Source organism: Brienomyrus brachyistius, chromosome 13, assembly GCF_023856365.1.
Source record: "Brienomyrus brachyistius isolate T26 chromosome 13, BBRACH_0.4, whole genome shotgun sequence".
Lineage (NCBI taxonomy): Eukaryota > Metazoa > Chordata > Actinopteri > Osteoglossiformes > Mormyridae > Brienomyrus > Brienomyrus brachyistius.
This window is the reverse complement of record NC_064545.1, coordinates 10,859,144-10,876,499: the sequence shown is the minus strand read 5'-3', so window position 1 is coordinate 10,876,499 and position 17,356 is coordinate 10,859,144. Positions and strand designations below refer to the sequence as shown.

The following is a 17,356-nucleotide window of genomic DNA, read 5'->3' as shown; positions in this document are numbered from 1 at the left end:
AGGTCTTTCCACCTGTCAGTGACCTGTTCTGCTGCAACCCTGAAATGCCCTCTTGAGGGTGGATTTCTTGTCGCTCTGTACCAGCTGTGGAAGCGCAGACAGGGTCACATATTGCTCCCCACTCAGGAACCCTGTAGCCCCTTCGAAAGGTTCAAGGATCTGAATCAGCTCCTCAGTCATGATCCACTTCTACGGCTTCCGATCCAAATAGCGATGCTTTTCCCGTGGGTTGACTGCAGGGTCGGAAAGAGCTGCAGTCACTGGCCATCACTGTTCAAGGAGCCTGCATAGCATATGAAGCGTACTGTTCCACCGAGTACTGACATCCTGTACCAACATGTGCTCTTGCACTCCCATTTCCTGCTGCTTTTCTTTAAGCTTTGTGCAGACCAATTCACTCTTTTTAAAGATCTGACAAAAATATCCGTTGCCATTTCTCTCTTGAACCGTCGCTTAAATGTAAGCAATTATAACTACTGCACGAAGGCTGCGTACAAATTGACACGCATACAAAATACAATTGCAGCCGTGCATAAATTGTATAGAAAACAGAACATATATTTCTGGAAATAGACCTTATTCCCCATTAGAACACATGGCATCTTTCTGTGCTCTGCGTATCGAGGCTGTTCATGTTTTTAATGGTTTCAGAGAAATACTTTCTCATCCTGGTTCATAATTCACAGAGCAGTGTTTCTCAACTGGTGGTTAAGGTTAGGACTGGGTGGGGGTTATGGTCGTCTTAGCGATTTTCCCCATAGCAATGAAAGGAGAGTCCCGACAAAGATATACAAAGATATAATTACAAACCTGTGTGTGTGTGATTCTTTTCTGCACAATAATTGTGTTAAATATATTAATAATATGATGGAAATTAATAATAATGTAGTCCTCCAATAACGCAGAATAAATATAGTTTATGTTTCTTTTTCATTTCTGTTCTTGTTACATTATTGCATATTAATATTGTTAAACTGGCAATGCAATTCTCTTAGTAAACCTTTTTTTAAAATTAATATCATATAAATGTCCTTTAAACAGGGGCGGCATGGTGGTGCAGTGGTTAGCACTGTTGCCTCACACCTCTGGGACCCGGGTTCAAGTCTCCGCCTGGGTCACATGTGTGTGGAGTTTGCATGTTCTCCCCATGTCATCGTGGGGTTTCCTCCGTGTACTCCAGTTTCCCCCCCACAGTCCAAAAACATGCTGAGGCTAGTTGCGCCCTTGTGGCGTAGAGTGGGCTATCCCACAAAAACAAGGTTTTGAGAAAATGAGCTCCAAAGTTGAAATTTCTTCAAAAAATCAGTGTGCCAATACCCTACAATTGATATATATCATAGGTAGCACAGATCTCAGTATATTTAAAAGACAGATAGACCCTCAATAATTAATATTGGATACTAAACTCATTTTTGACTGACACGTGGGATAGCTCACTTACCTCTCAAGGGCACAATTGGAGTTGCTAAATTGCCCGTAGGAGTGCATGTGTGAGTGACTGATGTGTGAGTGTGCCCTGCGATGGGCTGGCCCCCCATCCTGGGTTGTTCCCTGCCTCGTGCCCATTGCTTCCGGGATAGGCTCCGGACCCCCCACGACCCAGTAGGATAAGCGGTTTAGAAAATGGATGGATGGATGTCCTTCAAGCACTGCCAAAGGACCCTTTTTGAATTTATAATAAGCTTGCAGTGTAATATGCTGCCTCTTGATGGCAGTATTGCATCGCACTATTCAAAACCAGTCCCAGACATGGTGGCTTAATATTTACAGTAGCACCAAAGTGATGTCAGGACTGAGTTTGTCTCCCCGATCCCAGCTCTCAGTCTGCATGTTCTCCCCGAATGTGTGTGGGTTTCCCCAGAAGACTCCCAAAATGCCCTGTGACAGTCTCCCTGGAGAGTGAGTCGGTCTCTTGTCGTGCGTCCCCGGATACGCTTCAGGTCACGGCCCCGTACACGATGAGTGGGTAACAGGAAGATGGATGGAATTTCCAGAGCTTAAGAGGAGACTAACTTTTCGTTTTACAATGTTTATTTCAAGGTTTTATATTCGTATGGCACCAGTTACAAGGGACTACCAGAAAGAAACAATATCTCATACTGTTTCATATGGATGGAAGGTTTCCTACCATACAAAGATGGTTTGGAATGAATAGGACTGAACAGGAGCTGGACTTGGCACACAAGTTTGTATATATATATATATATGTATGTATATATTTATACATTAAGTACATGAACAGCAATCTCCAATCCCACATTAAAAAGACGAAGTTTTGTCTTTGACAGGTATAGGCCAACCACGTCAGCTGACACTTGATGGCGTGTGTGTGTGAGCGTGAGTGTGCCTTATGCGTGGCAGATGCTGATATGATAAAAGCACTATTCTTCATAAGGGGCAGCCTGGCCGGGCCTTCACCGAGTCGTTAAGCATTCACTGGCTGAAAAACAAAAAACAAACGAAACAAACAGCAGGACGACTCGAGGCTCCTCTGAAAACCGTTCCCTAACGCCACTTGAATCACTGCGCACGTATCGTATTTCTTCCATATTAGGGCTCCACCTAGAGGTCAGTGGGGCCGTGACACACTGCGACCAGAACGCACAGCTGCATAATGAATGCTGGCATTTGTCTTCGCCTTTCTTGGATATGTGCTCAACCTTATCATGTTTTTAATCATTGGTCATCATGTGCAAGTAATCAGCCACCCGTCTCACTACCTGAACTGAATGGAATCCGCTGTTATTTCTGCTTTTGGTTCTGGTGTGTAGATATGGGTGTTTCTGTCTTAGCTTAGTACCTTCTCATCGCATTAAACATGTGTGCCTATAAGGAGACATTCCACTCCTCAGTGTCCACAACTACACCCTAATTAACATCATTATTACATCAACAGCATAGTACTGTAATGCTTTGTTGGTGAATGCTAACAGTTGAGACATCGATTTCTGTCGAACAGTGTACCCTTGACTATTGGCCATCTGAATGATACACATCCAACTTCCAATATCAACATTTATTAACCATTTACACAACAGAACATTTCCCTGCTTCACCTCAGGTTAAGCTCCTCCCTCAGTGATATGACTATATCCTTAACCACTCTGCTGCAAAAAGCAAGGTGGTTCAAAGCAATCAGACTTAGGCAACTTATTGTCCACAGCTCTCACTGGCCACCCAGCAAGGTAATGAGATTGAAATTCAGGCAGAAAAAGCATCAGGCAAACACTGGCAAGCACGTAAACACGCGCCAGAGGGGAGTAACGCATTGTGCTCTACTTACGGTGAGTCACTGGAAAGTGAGAATCGTTTAACAAACAGCAGGTATCATTAGGGTCACGACTATCAAGGATGATCAGACACTATTCAATGTAACAGTGTAACTACCACTTTCCTTTGTCAACTGAAGAAATTAATGTCAGGGTCCATTTATTGCAAACGGGTGTCAGGGTTATGATGGGATGTCTGTAACGGTGTTGTTGTTTTTTTGTGAAACATTGCAAAAATTATTTTTGAAGAAAAAAAAAAACGCCAGACAAATGCCAATACAAGTAAAAACACATCAAAATAAATCTATAAATAAAATCAATTTAAGCAGCTATATTGAGGTTCACCCATTTATAAATGAAATGACAGGATGACCCCTAATGACAGAAACGCATCCATGACCTACAACCCACAGCTGTAACTGAAGAAACCATATCCAGTGACCTATGAAATCCTGTGTCACATTTATATTGTTATGAATTTTTTTATTTTATTTTAACCATTATTGCTCATTGAATAATGCTGCTGTTTGTTTCACGCATGGAAAGACTGATTTAGCTACATAATGCTATTAAAGCAGTAAAAATGTCGATCATCGTAAGATCATTAACAACACTTCCCCCTTTTAAATCCCTTTAGACCCAACAGAGAGACATATTAATCGCCTGCTTTTTATCAACAAAAAAAAAATCTGACATCCTTGTTAGAAAGAAAATATTAAAACTGTCTGTACAATTATGTGCTCGTAAAATACATTTGTGGGGTAAACTATGTTCAAGTTTATGTTCAACCAGAAAATAAAAAAAGATTCATGTTTACATGAAAAATAGTCTGCTTGTCATTTTTGGTTTCTCTGAGCTTTTAGCTCGCATGCGTGAGTGTCAAACAAATCCACATGCTTTGTCGAGATTCCGAATTTGATTCTGGCGGATAGTGTGCATTTTCTGCTCGCAGCACCAGCATTAAACATGAGAGATTTAGCAACTCCCAGCAAATTTCCCAGGCATAGTGTTTGTCAGAGCGGTATTTCACAGTGACTTGGTGAATGAGTGGTCTCTCTCTCTGAAGCCTCCAGTCACATAGCAAACCGCTGGTTTTACACAGACATCTTCCGGAGCCCAGTGCGTAATGGAGATTACAAGCAGGCAATGCACACAGAACCTTATCTTTTCACGTCCTGTCAGCTTCTTCTGGGGGTGTGGGGGGGGGGGGGAGAGCTGTATTTAGCACATTTACCTTGTTTTAAATATTTATTTTATTTTTTTAAATAAACCATCCAATTACTCGTTCATGAACCATTCATCGTCAGGCTTTTTTTCCTTACACACTCTCTCACACACAGACGCACACAAACTGGTAAACACACCAGTACTCCAGGGAAGGGAATATAAAATTAAAACAGGTTGTATCCAGAATACACAGGGTATAACAGCATAATTATTGCCTTTGGGCGGTCAGACACTTCAGCTCTGAACTCGTCTACACTGATCACAATGTCCATCCTCAAGCCTTTAAGACCTTATTCAATGTACGAGGGACACGCCGTTCGCGTGGACAGAACACCATCAACTTACAGCACAACGTGAATGGAGGAAAGTCGAGTAGCATGGAAAGACAATCCATGCTGGACCATTGAACCCATGTCGCGGTGGGTGTGACTGGATCCATCCCTGTTTTAGCTGTCTTCCCTGCCATTTATCCCACAAATTCTTCACCTCGCCTAATCCAGACTTAAAAAATGTATAATTTAATTTTCAATAACAAAATAACATTTTGGTTCTCTTAAAATATACATGGAAAAACTGTTAATATATTAGGAAACAAACGACTCGGTACAAAAGTACAGCGTTATTATTTTCATACTATATTTTAGTGCTTTCTATAATTAGCTGATACGGAACTAAACTCCCAAATAATTGTTCTTGCGTGACTTAAGAAAAAACAAAAAAGATTTTACTCTAAAGCTTGGAACTTTGAATAAAATAAATTTGAATAGAATTACTGAAAATACAGCAAAAATGCACACATGAAAAATGTTTTAAATTCTCACCTTGAGATAATAACACTGTTCATAAAGTAAACAGCACATCTAGCTTGACCTATGGGAGCTAGTGAGATTTTCCAAGAGGTTTGACCAATATCACATCCCTAATCAATGACTTATATTGCTAGGTCACACAACACAATGATGTCTATTTTATTTAACTTTTTGTGAAACTAAATTATTAAGAAACAGAACTCTGCAACAGAGCTCGCTAACGCTCACACCTAACTGAATTTTCTACAGAACTGAATACCTTTGCCATGACAGCAACAACCTTCCTTGCCACTAACGATTTATTGAATAGATAAAAAAAAATCACCTTTCTTGCAGCTTAGTCAACCTTTTCAATCCCAACAGGTTCACTTAAGTCTCACTTTGATTACACTCACCTACTGTACCACAGCCTCCCTCCACAAAGAAAGCAAATATAACAGTGTTTAAAGAACTGGCATAGATGTCGGTATCACAACTTAAAACAAGAGGGAGAATCTATGTAACTTGCTAAAGAACCATTTCGTTCCGGGTGATTCTGTCGCATATTCATTCTCTGATGCCAACATTACAATGATTCTTAATGGAAAATAACGGTATTTTTCCCGCTCCTTATTTTGCCGGTGTGACCATGTGAACCATATTCATTCTTTCACGTTGCTTCTCTCCCCTCCCCCCCCCTGCCCCCCTCCCCGCCAACCCCAGCCCAATTTTTTGTAAAAAATAAAATACCTGAAATCTGAAATGACCTGAAATTCCGGAGAGGAAAATTAAAAAAAAAAGTTCTCTGGCATTATACAAAAAAAGTCAAAAGATAAAAAATTAAAAAAAGCTCAAAATAAATAGAAAGCAAATAGCAGGAAGGGCGGAGTCTTTTGAGAGGATCCATGGCGAGAGTCTGTAGGTGTTTCATGAGAGAAGCTGGGTTCAGTGCCAGGATGAGGCTGCTCTCCTTTGCTCGCTTGACATACCGTCTTCCCAAAGTCCCCTCGTGGGCCAGGCTGGGGGGGGGGGGCTTGCATGTCCCCCTCCCTCGCACTCATTTAACGAGCGGCCCACCCAGCCATCGGAGCTTGCAGGCAAACCATCGCCTGAGGGGACAAAAGTATTCGTAATGGAATTGCTCAAACTCGGGCGTCTGTCGGATATCGCGCAGAAACGCCACGTCGAGGTCGGACTCAGTGAGGATGATGAGGAGGAGGAGCAAGACAAAAAGGAGTCCAACAGTCACGAGCAGCAGGCGGAGGACACTTAAAACAAACTTATTCACCTGTTCCGTCTCGCCTATGGAGGGAGCCTTGCTCGCCCAGGGGTTTAAAACTCTACCATCTGGTCCGAGCTCAGACATGTCCCCCACAGAGGGGGTGCCTGCCTCCGACTCCTTCTCCTCCTCGATGCTGCAGGGGGCGCCGTTGATCTGGCGTGACGGGGCCAGTTCCAGGCCGTGTTCCGCAGTCGGTGTGGGCAGCACGCTGTCGGAGGGGCTGTAGGAATCGTCGGCGATGACCGCAGACCCGTCGCCTCCATCCATTGATATCCCACGCATCCGCGACACAAAGGAGTCGCCGTGTGACACCGAGCGCACCGGCGTGGAGTGGGCGCTGTCCCGCAGGGACTCCAGACCTTGAGGACGAAAGGGAAGGGAAATAAATCACCCCCATGTTCAATTTATTGCAAAAGCATTAAAATGACAAAAATCAGAGGCACTCAGGAAGGATTGAATATATAAAAATCCTTTATTGTCACATGGCTATGAGCTAAAAAAAAAGGTTGCTGGTCAAAGTTCAGACTGACTCAGTAAGAAGATGATCCATAGTACTGATGCTGTGGTGTTAAGGTTTTAAACTCATCTCTGTATGTTATGCTGGTTTCTCTCAGGTACTCCAGCTTAATCCAAAAAACATGCAATTGCCCATAGTGTGTGTATGTGCCCTGCCATGGCTGGGATCCTGTCTGAGGTGGACCCTGCCTTGTGCTCTGTGCTACATGGGATAGACCCTAAAACCCTATGAACTACTGGGTGGCTAGGTTATGTATGTTAATTTATGTAAGTCGCTTAAGTGAAAGTATCATGTGAACAAGCAAATGACCAAAATTATCTACATATTGGGACACTCGACTGGTCGCTGTAATGGTACTGTTAGGCAGACAATTAAGTCTAGCAAGTGTGAAGAAAACTAATTCTTCACCAGTTATTAAATGTTTGCACATATATATTCCTAGGCCTTAAATGTCATTGAAAAATAAATGGGGCTATTAAAATGTGTTCACGCTAAACCTTCACACTAAAAGCAATTTGGTGAGGATATAATGAATAATTAAACCAAGTGAACTTGTGTTTCATGTGATGGATGTTTACACGATATGCCAAGAGAGAGACGGTGAGTAAAAGCAGAGAAACGCTCTCACCACTAAAGGATTATTCAAAGAACAAACACATTGATTGCAGACCTATGGCAAATGCCAGGCTGCTCAAAACACACGAGAAAACCGTTCCAGCTCACTGATGGGCATCCAAGCGAAATAGTGAGACTGGGAGGACAGGGTTAGGTCACGAAGCTGGACATGACATAGAAATATAAATACAGAAATGATGAGAAAATTGTAATCCATGCAATATAATGGACAAATGCGATTATTCACTGGGATTTTAATTGAAATAGTCTCCTTTTATTAAGAGATTTATCATGTTCCAAGGGTCACATATGAGATTCCTGAGGTCAGAATTACTTTGGTAATTTTTTATCCTTTTTGCAAATTAAACAGCAAACAATAATAACTATAACAAAAAACAGTAGCTCAGTGTTTAAAAGTGCAACCTCACCCTTCCAGGTGTGGGGTTCAATGCCAATGTCTTTGGCTCTGTGTGTATGGTGTTTACATGTCTGCAGGCTTACCTCCATAGCTCAAGAACAAACAAATAGGTGAACCGGTATTACAAATTCACAACTGTTACAGATCTGACAGGATTATGAACACCAGAGTGATTTTAGGACTGTTACACATCTGACAGGACTATGAACACCAGAGTGATTTTAGGACTGTTACAGATCTGACAGGACTATCAACAACAGAGTGATTTTAGGACTGTTACACATCTGACAGGACTATGAACACCAGAGTGATTTTAGGACTGTTACAGATCTGACAGGACTATCAACAACAGAGTGATTTTAGGACTGTTACACATCTGACAGGACTATGAACACCAGAGTGACTTTAGGACTGTTACAGATCTGACAGGATTATGAACACCAGAGTGATTTTAGGACTGTTACAGATCTGACAGGACTATCAATATCAGAGTGATTTTAGGACTGTTACAGATCTGACAGGACTATCAACATCAGAGTGATTTTAGGACTGTTACAGATCTGACAGGACTTCTCACACAGTTCTCAGGTGATCAGTATAACCAGTCCAAATGAGGAAGTGGGCAGCCTCACCCTCCATGATGGAGATGTGCACGGCTCTCCGGCGTGTTCTGGGCACACTGCTGAGCCGCGGCCCATGGGTGATGGACGGACAGCTGCGACTGGGCACCAGGCCGGCTCTGTAGGAAGAGAAGGGATCTCAGTCGGTGGCTGATACGTTTGGTGACAGGCTGGACAGGAGGCGCGTGATGACAGACGTGGCGCTAAGAGCCGAGGGTCAGAGTCACACCATACAACATTGTCGGCAAACCTTTATAGCTTCAGTCTGCTAGTCTGAATTGCAGACCACCTTCCAGATCCGCTGCTAACAGGCTCAACAAGGTCGACATGGAGTTATAGTAGGATACGGGATCTCTCTGACACCTGCCAACCACCATTTTTCAGGGATTGAGAGGGTGATGGAGCAGCAACCATTCTTCTTAAAAGCCGTTTAAAGCGTAAGCTTGGTCACTTATTTAATAAAACTGCAAGCCTAAGTAATTAAACGCCATCCACTGGTCCTTACTGCTTTTATGAAACGTTCCATAAAGGACGGACTACGATTACAGAACTGGCAGCTCATGATGCGGCTCACAGCAACTGTCCGCATGCATTTCTCATCACAACAAAATGCAGCTGGTCCTCAGCCGAGACAGGACAGGAATCCCCCCAAGTCCCTTACCTGTGGATCTCCGGAGGGTCCCGCTTGATTTTGGCACTCTGCTCCATCACCTCTTTTGCGACCCTCCCACTATGCCGAGACAAAGACACACATGATCGTGAAGGTCATCCGTCATCCACTGCACTTGTCTACACCCAAAGCACTTTAAAGACACAATGCATGATCCACAAGTGTCCCAGGACTGACAACTGTTATTCTTCTTCTAATTTAACGTATAAACATTCTCAAAATGACTGTCTTCACAGATGTTCTCCTCTGATTCAACGAAAGAACAAATACAGAAATGTCAGGCTAAATACTTAGTGTTTTCCCTGCATTTGATCAAGTTCTTTCTTTATAAGCACGGCATCACAGGACAAGGAAAGCAAGATAAAACCAAGAAGAATACAATAGCATTTCTGACAAATAATACAGCCTGTAGCCAATGGCACACTCCGCTAAATATCAGGGTAGAACACAGAGAACACCTAAATTATTCCATTCTATAGAACTGACATTAGTCTGTTACCACAGACAAACGCCTGTTTCTCTGCAGAATATCTGCAAGGCCTCTACTTGCTGTCAGCCGTTACCTGTATCGGAATCGACTCCCCTTAAAGAAAAGGTTACTGCTGGAGACAGTCCGCACTTGGCTTGACTTCTCCAACCTGCCAGAGCCAAAAGCAGAAAGAACAGGTCAAATGCAAAATGATACTAACAGCCCTACATATCAGGTTATTTCTGCTGTTTTCCTAACAATGGAAGTAGAAGGACTCCACTGGGTCCGTCTCGTCATGTATCATTATCGTCAAAAGGCCCCCAGTTACTATCCTGCTTCAGAACCCATGAATAGCCTTTTTTCAGACATGTGGGGGTCAGCACCCTGTGTTCTGTGGTAATCAAACAGAACTTGTTGACTGTCTCCTGGCAACCATATCACAGTGGGGAGACAGCATTCTTTAAGTATTTATTAGGGTCATATTAAACTAATAAGGTAGATACTTTCAGTCTGTTCTTCTTCCCCTCTAATAGCCTGGTCCTCTTGACCTACCTGCTGGCGGATCACACAACCTCTTACAGAAGCTTCCCTGACAATGTCGTTTGAAGCACCCCTACAGTCCTTTTCGTCTGTTTCTGACATTAAAAACACCCATCACTTTAATAGCCTCATTCCTACTGACGCAGAGAGCCCAGCCAGACCACTGGTCAGTGGATCAAACAGCAGCAAAGCTCTGTACATTCCACAGAGCACAAACCCTGCAACTTGGCAAGTATCCTTCCAAATGCAGAGACCACATTTTTAAGGACAGGGGAAGCACTTTCAGTGGCATCGCTAGCAGACACCCAACTATGAAAAGTGACAGCAAGAAAACATTTCTGCTACTGTAGACAAACTGCTACCTTCCAGAAACATAGGAGTATTCTCATAACAACAGGACTGAAGAATCTCCATATCAAGGTGGAGGCCTCATCAAAATGTGCTCTACATTTTCAGGGCTTCTTCTGCTGTCTATGAGTGGCTTCCTCAGAAGAAGCTTCCATGCAAACGAGAGGAGTAACGCATTAGATCTTCAGCTGGAACTCACTTGTAGAAGGCTTGATTCTCCACCCCGCACTTCCACAAGTGCTTGCAGGCCTCTGGCGTGGGAGCAAAGTAGGTCAAGATGATCTTTTTATCCTGCCCACAGGAGAGCTGGGTGAGGGGTGATTCTGCCTGTCATTCACAACCTAAGAATCAACAACACAAACCTACTTCTTTGTCTAACAATGAATTTGCATGTCCAATTCTGGTAGACTGTAATGTTCTGGAAGAAAAGGAATAATGGTATAATGGTATATTCGATTATGGCTTCATAATATACATTAGGTTCGTGTCTTTATTCAGCCCAACTAGAGACAAGCAAGAATTTCAATAATTTAATATCTCACCTCCTTCTGATTTGCATATATATGGAATGTCTTTCCTTCAAACTTTAGTTTGGTCACCTCATTCCTGTCCAAACAAAGATAACTGTTGGTATGTCATCTTGAAATATTCATCAGTATCACCTTCTGAAAATGGGGACTGTGTCATGTTAGTTATACAGAAGTGGCAGCATTTAGAAAACAGCAGAAAACTGGGAAGGTTTTTAAAATAATGTATACTTTTCACAGGCTTCCATACCGTAAACCAGAAGAGGCAATTTGATAACTTGTAAGGTGCTGGGCAGATGTAAATGCCAGTATATGTACAGTACTGTGCAAAACTCTTAGGCAGTCCAAAGAAATGTTTAAAGCTGTTTATCTGCATAGCAAGTGTACTTTGGCTTAGAACAAAAACCACGATTTAACAGTAGAACATGTGCAAATTAAGAGTAACACAATAAAAACTAGTAATAATTTCTTCTGTCTTTTAAAAAGTTACTGATATCTAGTTGGATTGCTAGATGAACACCGCTTCAGTTCCCAAACTTCTCCTCAGGGGCACCTCAGCCGTTCCATGAATTAGTTTAAATTCCCCAAATGGCTCAATTCAATAATTAAATATATTGGTTAAAAAAAGTCAATGACAGATTGACTAGCTGTATGAGGTGTGTTAGTGGCCAAGTCAAAAAATACATGGCTGCACTGGACGGTCGCTGCAAATACTGGGATGATTTTAGCAGAGGTTCTGAAATGGCGAAGCTGACACACTTCGACAGGCATAATATCATAGTTTTACACCAACATGAGGATAATCTAAACATAATCTTCTTTGCCTGCCTAAGACTTTTGCACAGTACTGTATATCATGGTCTGACTCCTCAATGGAAGGTAGCTTTACTATGGAATCCTACCTCTGCACTGGGGTCATATCATCCCAACCCACAATATGACAAAGTGATTTTGTTCAGAGAGCCTAAGTCTCTAGTTCTTCCTGCTGTTCCCTTTCCATGCCTTTTCTTACGATATCTGAACAGAGGAACATGCTTGGGCCACATCACTCACCACTTGAGGAAATGCACTCTCTTGTTCCCCTGAAGCACCACAAACCCAAAAGGAGTGAAAGCCAGGAAGGCAGGGTTTCCAGACACATCCTGGTGATAAATATTCACATTTGCACAACAGAAAGAAGATCCTCTCTTCCACAAGTCTTACTGTCGCACATTTAACCCATTTCCATGTTAGATGAAGTACTGGAGCCCATCTGCTTGACTACCTTACTCAAGGACTCAAGAACAGCATGGTCCCGCTCGCGGGCTGAAGGAGACACTTTTTGGCCATAAGCGCACTCTCCTTGAGGTTATACACAAAGCCAGATGGTCAAGGGTCATTTATGGAAGGCAATCTCACTATTAGAACCAGGGTGTCCTGACCCTGTCCTGGGCTGGACTGATACACCTAGAATGGCCTCCTACAAATGATAACCTTTCATAAACTGTGCATTCCATAATATTCCGAAACAAGAAAACATGCAAACAAACAAATATTCATCCATCCATCCATCCATCCGTTCCTGGGCAGGACTGTGGGGCATGGTGGATGTGATATAGAACATCTACAATATCTGGGATATGAAATGTAAAGTACTGCAGTAAAATAGAATTAGATATCTGGAGCAAAATTGCTGATGAATCAGTACTTAAAAATTACTAGTAAATATCAAATAATATAAATACTATGAAGAATAAGTACTCATCTCTCCACATGTGTAAGAGCCCCATTTTAGAATACATATGAAAAATTCTAAAGCATTCATTCCCCTAATTACTTAGTTAGTGTTTACGAGTCATAGTGACCGACATCTAACAGCACCTGTTGGCTGACCTTGCATGGGTGAGGATCCACTCCATAGGTCTCCAGCATCTGCGCCTTCTGCAGGAAATTCCGCTCTGATGTTTCGGGTGTCTGCCCACTAAACAAAAAGCGAGAGACAACACAAGCCGTGTGTGTCGGACATGAAGAAAAAAAAAAAACATACAGTCAATCCGCCAAAGCAAAGATAAAATTTTGACAGGAACACATTATTGTTAAAAAGAAATAACTGCTACAGTAACCAAGAGGTTAGCAAAGAAAATATCTGAAGCTTATGGTGGCAAACATTTCAAAGTCAATATCTAAAAAAAAGCGATTACTTCAGCACTAACAACGGAAATCCAGATGCAAATTTGCCCAGAAGCAGGTTCAGGATTGAGCATCGGTATACAAAGACAAAGGAGCTGTACGTGGATGATCTCAGAGAGTCAGATAAATTGCAAGTGACAAGAAAAGCTGCAGTGAAGGAAAGAGCAATACTTCAGAGAGTACTTCCAGGGCCGTGAAGAACGGTGGCGGCGATGTCACGACCTGCCAGAGGCAGAGCCCAATCGGAAACGCGCTTGTTTGCTGGGGCTGAAGACATAACCACAGATGACAGCAACGTAATGGACTGAAAAGCCAACAGGAAACTCTTTGCTTGTCTACCCAGGAAAAAAAATGATTCCCGGCTCAATGCTCGTCACTTCATCTCAACATGGCAACGACACAAAAGCTACGAGACCCTGAAGACAAACATGCAAAATCTCACACATCCACATCTCATGGAACATAAGCTGATTCAAAGGTAAAGGCTGAAGTCAGCCTCACATTATGGACCAGTGACGTTTAACCCGGGCACTTTCACGCCATGATATGTGTATGGAGTCAGTCCACTTCAGCACTGTCTAACTCATTATCACACTAATTTACCTTTGCAGTGCTGAAGCAGGGAAAGTGCACACACAGCAGTGGGCCAATTCATGCCGGAGAACCACGTGACTAAACAAAGAATCTCAAGTGAATACACAATTGATGTCAGTGGGCTGCAGGCATAATGCCACTTTCATTACCAAGAGAGATCTGTGAACAGGCAAACTGCACACGCAGAGCAAAGACCGGGTTAAACCCCCAACCCAGGAGGTGTGAGGAAACAGTGCTACCTGCTGAGCCAACATGCCCCCCCCCCCCAAAAAAAAAATGTAAATTAGTTTTATATACATTCACTGGCCACTTTATTAGGTACAACATCTCCACATGGACCAAAATCTCTGAGGAATGTTTCAAGCGCCTTGTTGATTCGATGCCACAAAGAATTAGGGCAGTTCTACCGGCAAAAGGAGGTCCAACGCGGTACTAGCAAGGTGTACCTAATTAAGTGGCCAGTGAGTGTATAACAATAACACTTTTCAAATACATTTGCAAAACACTCTTTCAAAAGCAATAAAAAATCTAAAATCTTTAAAAAACTAAAAACAACACTGAAATATTACGGGAAGGATTCAAATTACCATTATGATATGTTGCTTGTAATTAGTGGAATAATTACATATATTGTATTTTTTACGGTCGACATGACATGTTTACCACTAGAGGGCAGCACAGGTTTTCATTACCAGTGAACACATCATTTGCACCATTTGTGCAGTTTGGCTCGCTGCAGTCATAACCATCTTGCTACCTTCTGGTTCTGCACTGGCTGGTGAACGGTTTCAGTAGATGTATATTCAAAGACCTCCCATGAGAGCACATACTGTCAGGGAGGTAGGAGCTCAGCCTAGTCGTAAGCAACCCAGCTCTGACTCACGCCTATCTGTGATACACACCCCATCATGTGATACTCATTTCAGAATATATAAGGTAGTAGTAATATTTACATCTGAGGCATTTCCAAATCACCCAACTTATATTTTGACTATTCCTCATAATTGTATTTTTCACTCAGATCTCACCTCACAGTGGTTTGCATACAGGCTATTGGAGCCAAAAGCAGTTTGCCAAGAATATTGCTGCCTTTGTACTGTAGGTCACATGATGCCTGAAGACCAACTGGAGAAGCAGTAAATTTCTCTGCCTATTCTACTGGCATGGAAACGTTTATACAAGAGCAAGGGTGGAATTCTGACATGATTTTCTTACATGTATTGACCTATCAGATTAAGGGCCACAACAACCACGCTAAGGATCACCCTAATCAAGGCACACACTGGGAATTCTGTGTACAGGGATATGTGTTAGGTGGTGATTAGGGGGATTATTAACCCAGTTCATTAGTCTGTGTAACGGTTATTAGGGCAATACGTTTGGGAAGTAAACAGATATACAATAAAATTTTACATTTGAAATGACCCACCTCGCTATTGTTGCACTGTTCTAAGATAGTAATTAGATTAGATTAGACCCCAGTCTAATCCAATCCTTTTTTTTTTGTGCAAGGAAGTAATTTGTTATATTCCCAGTTGACAGTTGTGTACCTTTGCATAAGCCACTATCAACCTCAATATTCAAAGACTAAATTAGCTCATTTGGGGAAAGTATTAGTTTTAGATTAAATGGAAATTTGCATATACATCAGCCTGGCAGAACTGGGATATGGGACTCTGGTCTAGCATAAACACACAGCACACAATCAATACGCCCTAGACCAGGGGTAGGGAACCTGATCCATGGAGAGCCGGTGTGGGTTTTTGGGATGACCTCTCAGTCAGCCAATAATAAAGCAGCGATTCTCAACTCCAGTCCTTGGAATCCACTCTTATTGGCTGATTGAGAGGCCATCCCAAAAACCCGCACCGGCCCTCCATGGATCAGGTTCCCCACCCCTGCCCTAGACAGTAAAATATGAAGAATGATGATTGTACTATAACCTTACATCAAGAAATCAGAAAATATAACTGTAGATGAATATAGAGCAATGTACAAACATTACACCAAAGCATTAATTAGCATTTAGCATAAACACTGTCACACCTGCACAATGCTTCTTGCACAATGTAAAATTCTGCATTACATTTAGTTCCAAAACTACAATTTTCCATTTACTACAGTAGGAAATATTTTCTTGTTTTTTATTTGGAACATTATTTGTTCAAACAAATATCCAAAAAGATCCCTTATAAAATAGGTCACTGATGCATAATAATAACAGGCACTATTCAGGCAACAGCCCACTGAATTGGTTAAAGGAAAAGCCCACAAACACACAAAAAACTGATACTTAGCCCCAAAGATTTAGCATAGTTTGAAGCTGAGGGGTTCTGTACTCCCTGACAGGCTGATTAAATCCATCCATCCATCCATTCATTTTCCTATCCACTTATCCTACTGGGTCGCGGGGGGTCCGGAGCCTATCCCAGAAGCAATGGGCACGAGGCAGGGAACAACCCAGGATGGGGGGCCAGCCCATAGCAGCTGATTAAATCATCCTGATTAAAACATCTACACTTCCTGACAGGCTGATTGAGAACATATATCTGCCAACACACACACACACACACACACACACACACACAAACACTATTCTGTAATTATATATTTGTGGGTACTCTCTGTTATTTCTATGGGAAAAACTGTAATCCCAACATGGTGACCCTAACCGCTACTCTGCCCTAACCTTAACCTCAAGTAACCAAACAAAATACAAGACTTTTAGCATTTTTAGTTTTGATTGCATTTTTATAAAATTGAGTTTCTGCTTGAGGGGGGAAAAAATGGTCCTCACAACATCAAAATATATATATTTTTTAATTGGGGGCCATTTGGTCCACATAATGTAATATATACATACCACCCCCGCACCCACAAACACACACAAACACACAAACACACATTTACACACACCCTACGAGAGTCAATTCCTTACTTGAATGCTTAGAATCAAATCATTCAGGATTTCTAAGCAAATATCACATAGTTATATGAATATAAACAGGAAATACTTCTTTAAATGGATTTTATTTGCTGACGTAAGACACACTGCACACTATCACCCTTCTCTCCTTCAGCAGCACCAGCAAGGCAAGTAAAAGAGGCACCAGTATAATTCAGCTTCAGATTGTAAAGGTTTTATGTTTCCTACTGAAACGGTTCCTCCATCCCTTTGAAACACACCAGAGAAAGAAGATCAAAGTCAACACACCAACTCCGCAGACAAGCCAGGAGAAAGGGTGGAGCGCAAGCAGGCAAACGAGGTTAAGGATGGAGCCGAAGCAGACCAAAGAGGGTAAC

At 42.2% G+C, this 17,356-nt stretch overlaps 1 protein-coding gene across 4 annotated transcripts in view; it reads right to left on the bottom strand.

Annotated features, from left to right (window-relative positions):
- Positions 1-6,016: 6,016 nt before the first annotated feature.
- LOC125706042 (FERM domain-containing protein 5) overlaps positions 6,017-17,356 on the bottom strand; it is a 91,371-nt gene continuing 80,031 nt past the window's right edge. The window contains exons 7-15 of one of the 4 annotated variants that reach the window (XM_048972491.1): positions 13,163-13,250; positions 12,344-12,432; positions 11,306-11,369; positions 10,963-11,090; positions 9,970-10,044; positions 9,398-9,466; positions 8,749-8,855; positions 6,573-6,925; positions 6,017-6,393 (exon numbers count right to left, since the gene is read on the bottom strand). In XM_048972491.1, the coding sequence (XP_048828448.1) occupies positions 6,346-6,393; positions 6,573-6,925; positions 8,749-8,855; positions 9,398-9,466; positions 9,970-10,044; positions 10,963-11,090; positions 11,306-11,369; positions 12,344-12,432; positions 13,163-13,250 (1,021 nt within the window). In that variant the 3' untranslated portion in view covers positions 6,017-6,345. Of the gene's footprint in view, positions 6,926-8,748; positions 8,856-9,397; positions 9,467-9,969; positions 10,045-10,962; positions 11,091-11,305; positions 11,370-12,343; positions 12,433-13,162; positions 13,251-17,356 lie in introns of all 4 variants that reach the window. The other 3 variants (XM_048972488.1, XM_048972489.1, XM_048972490.1) reach the window with 3 other exon arrangements.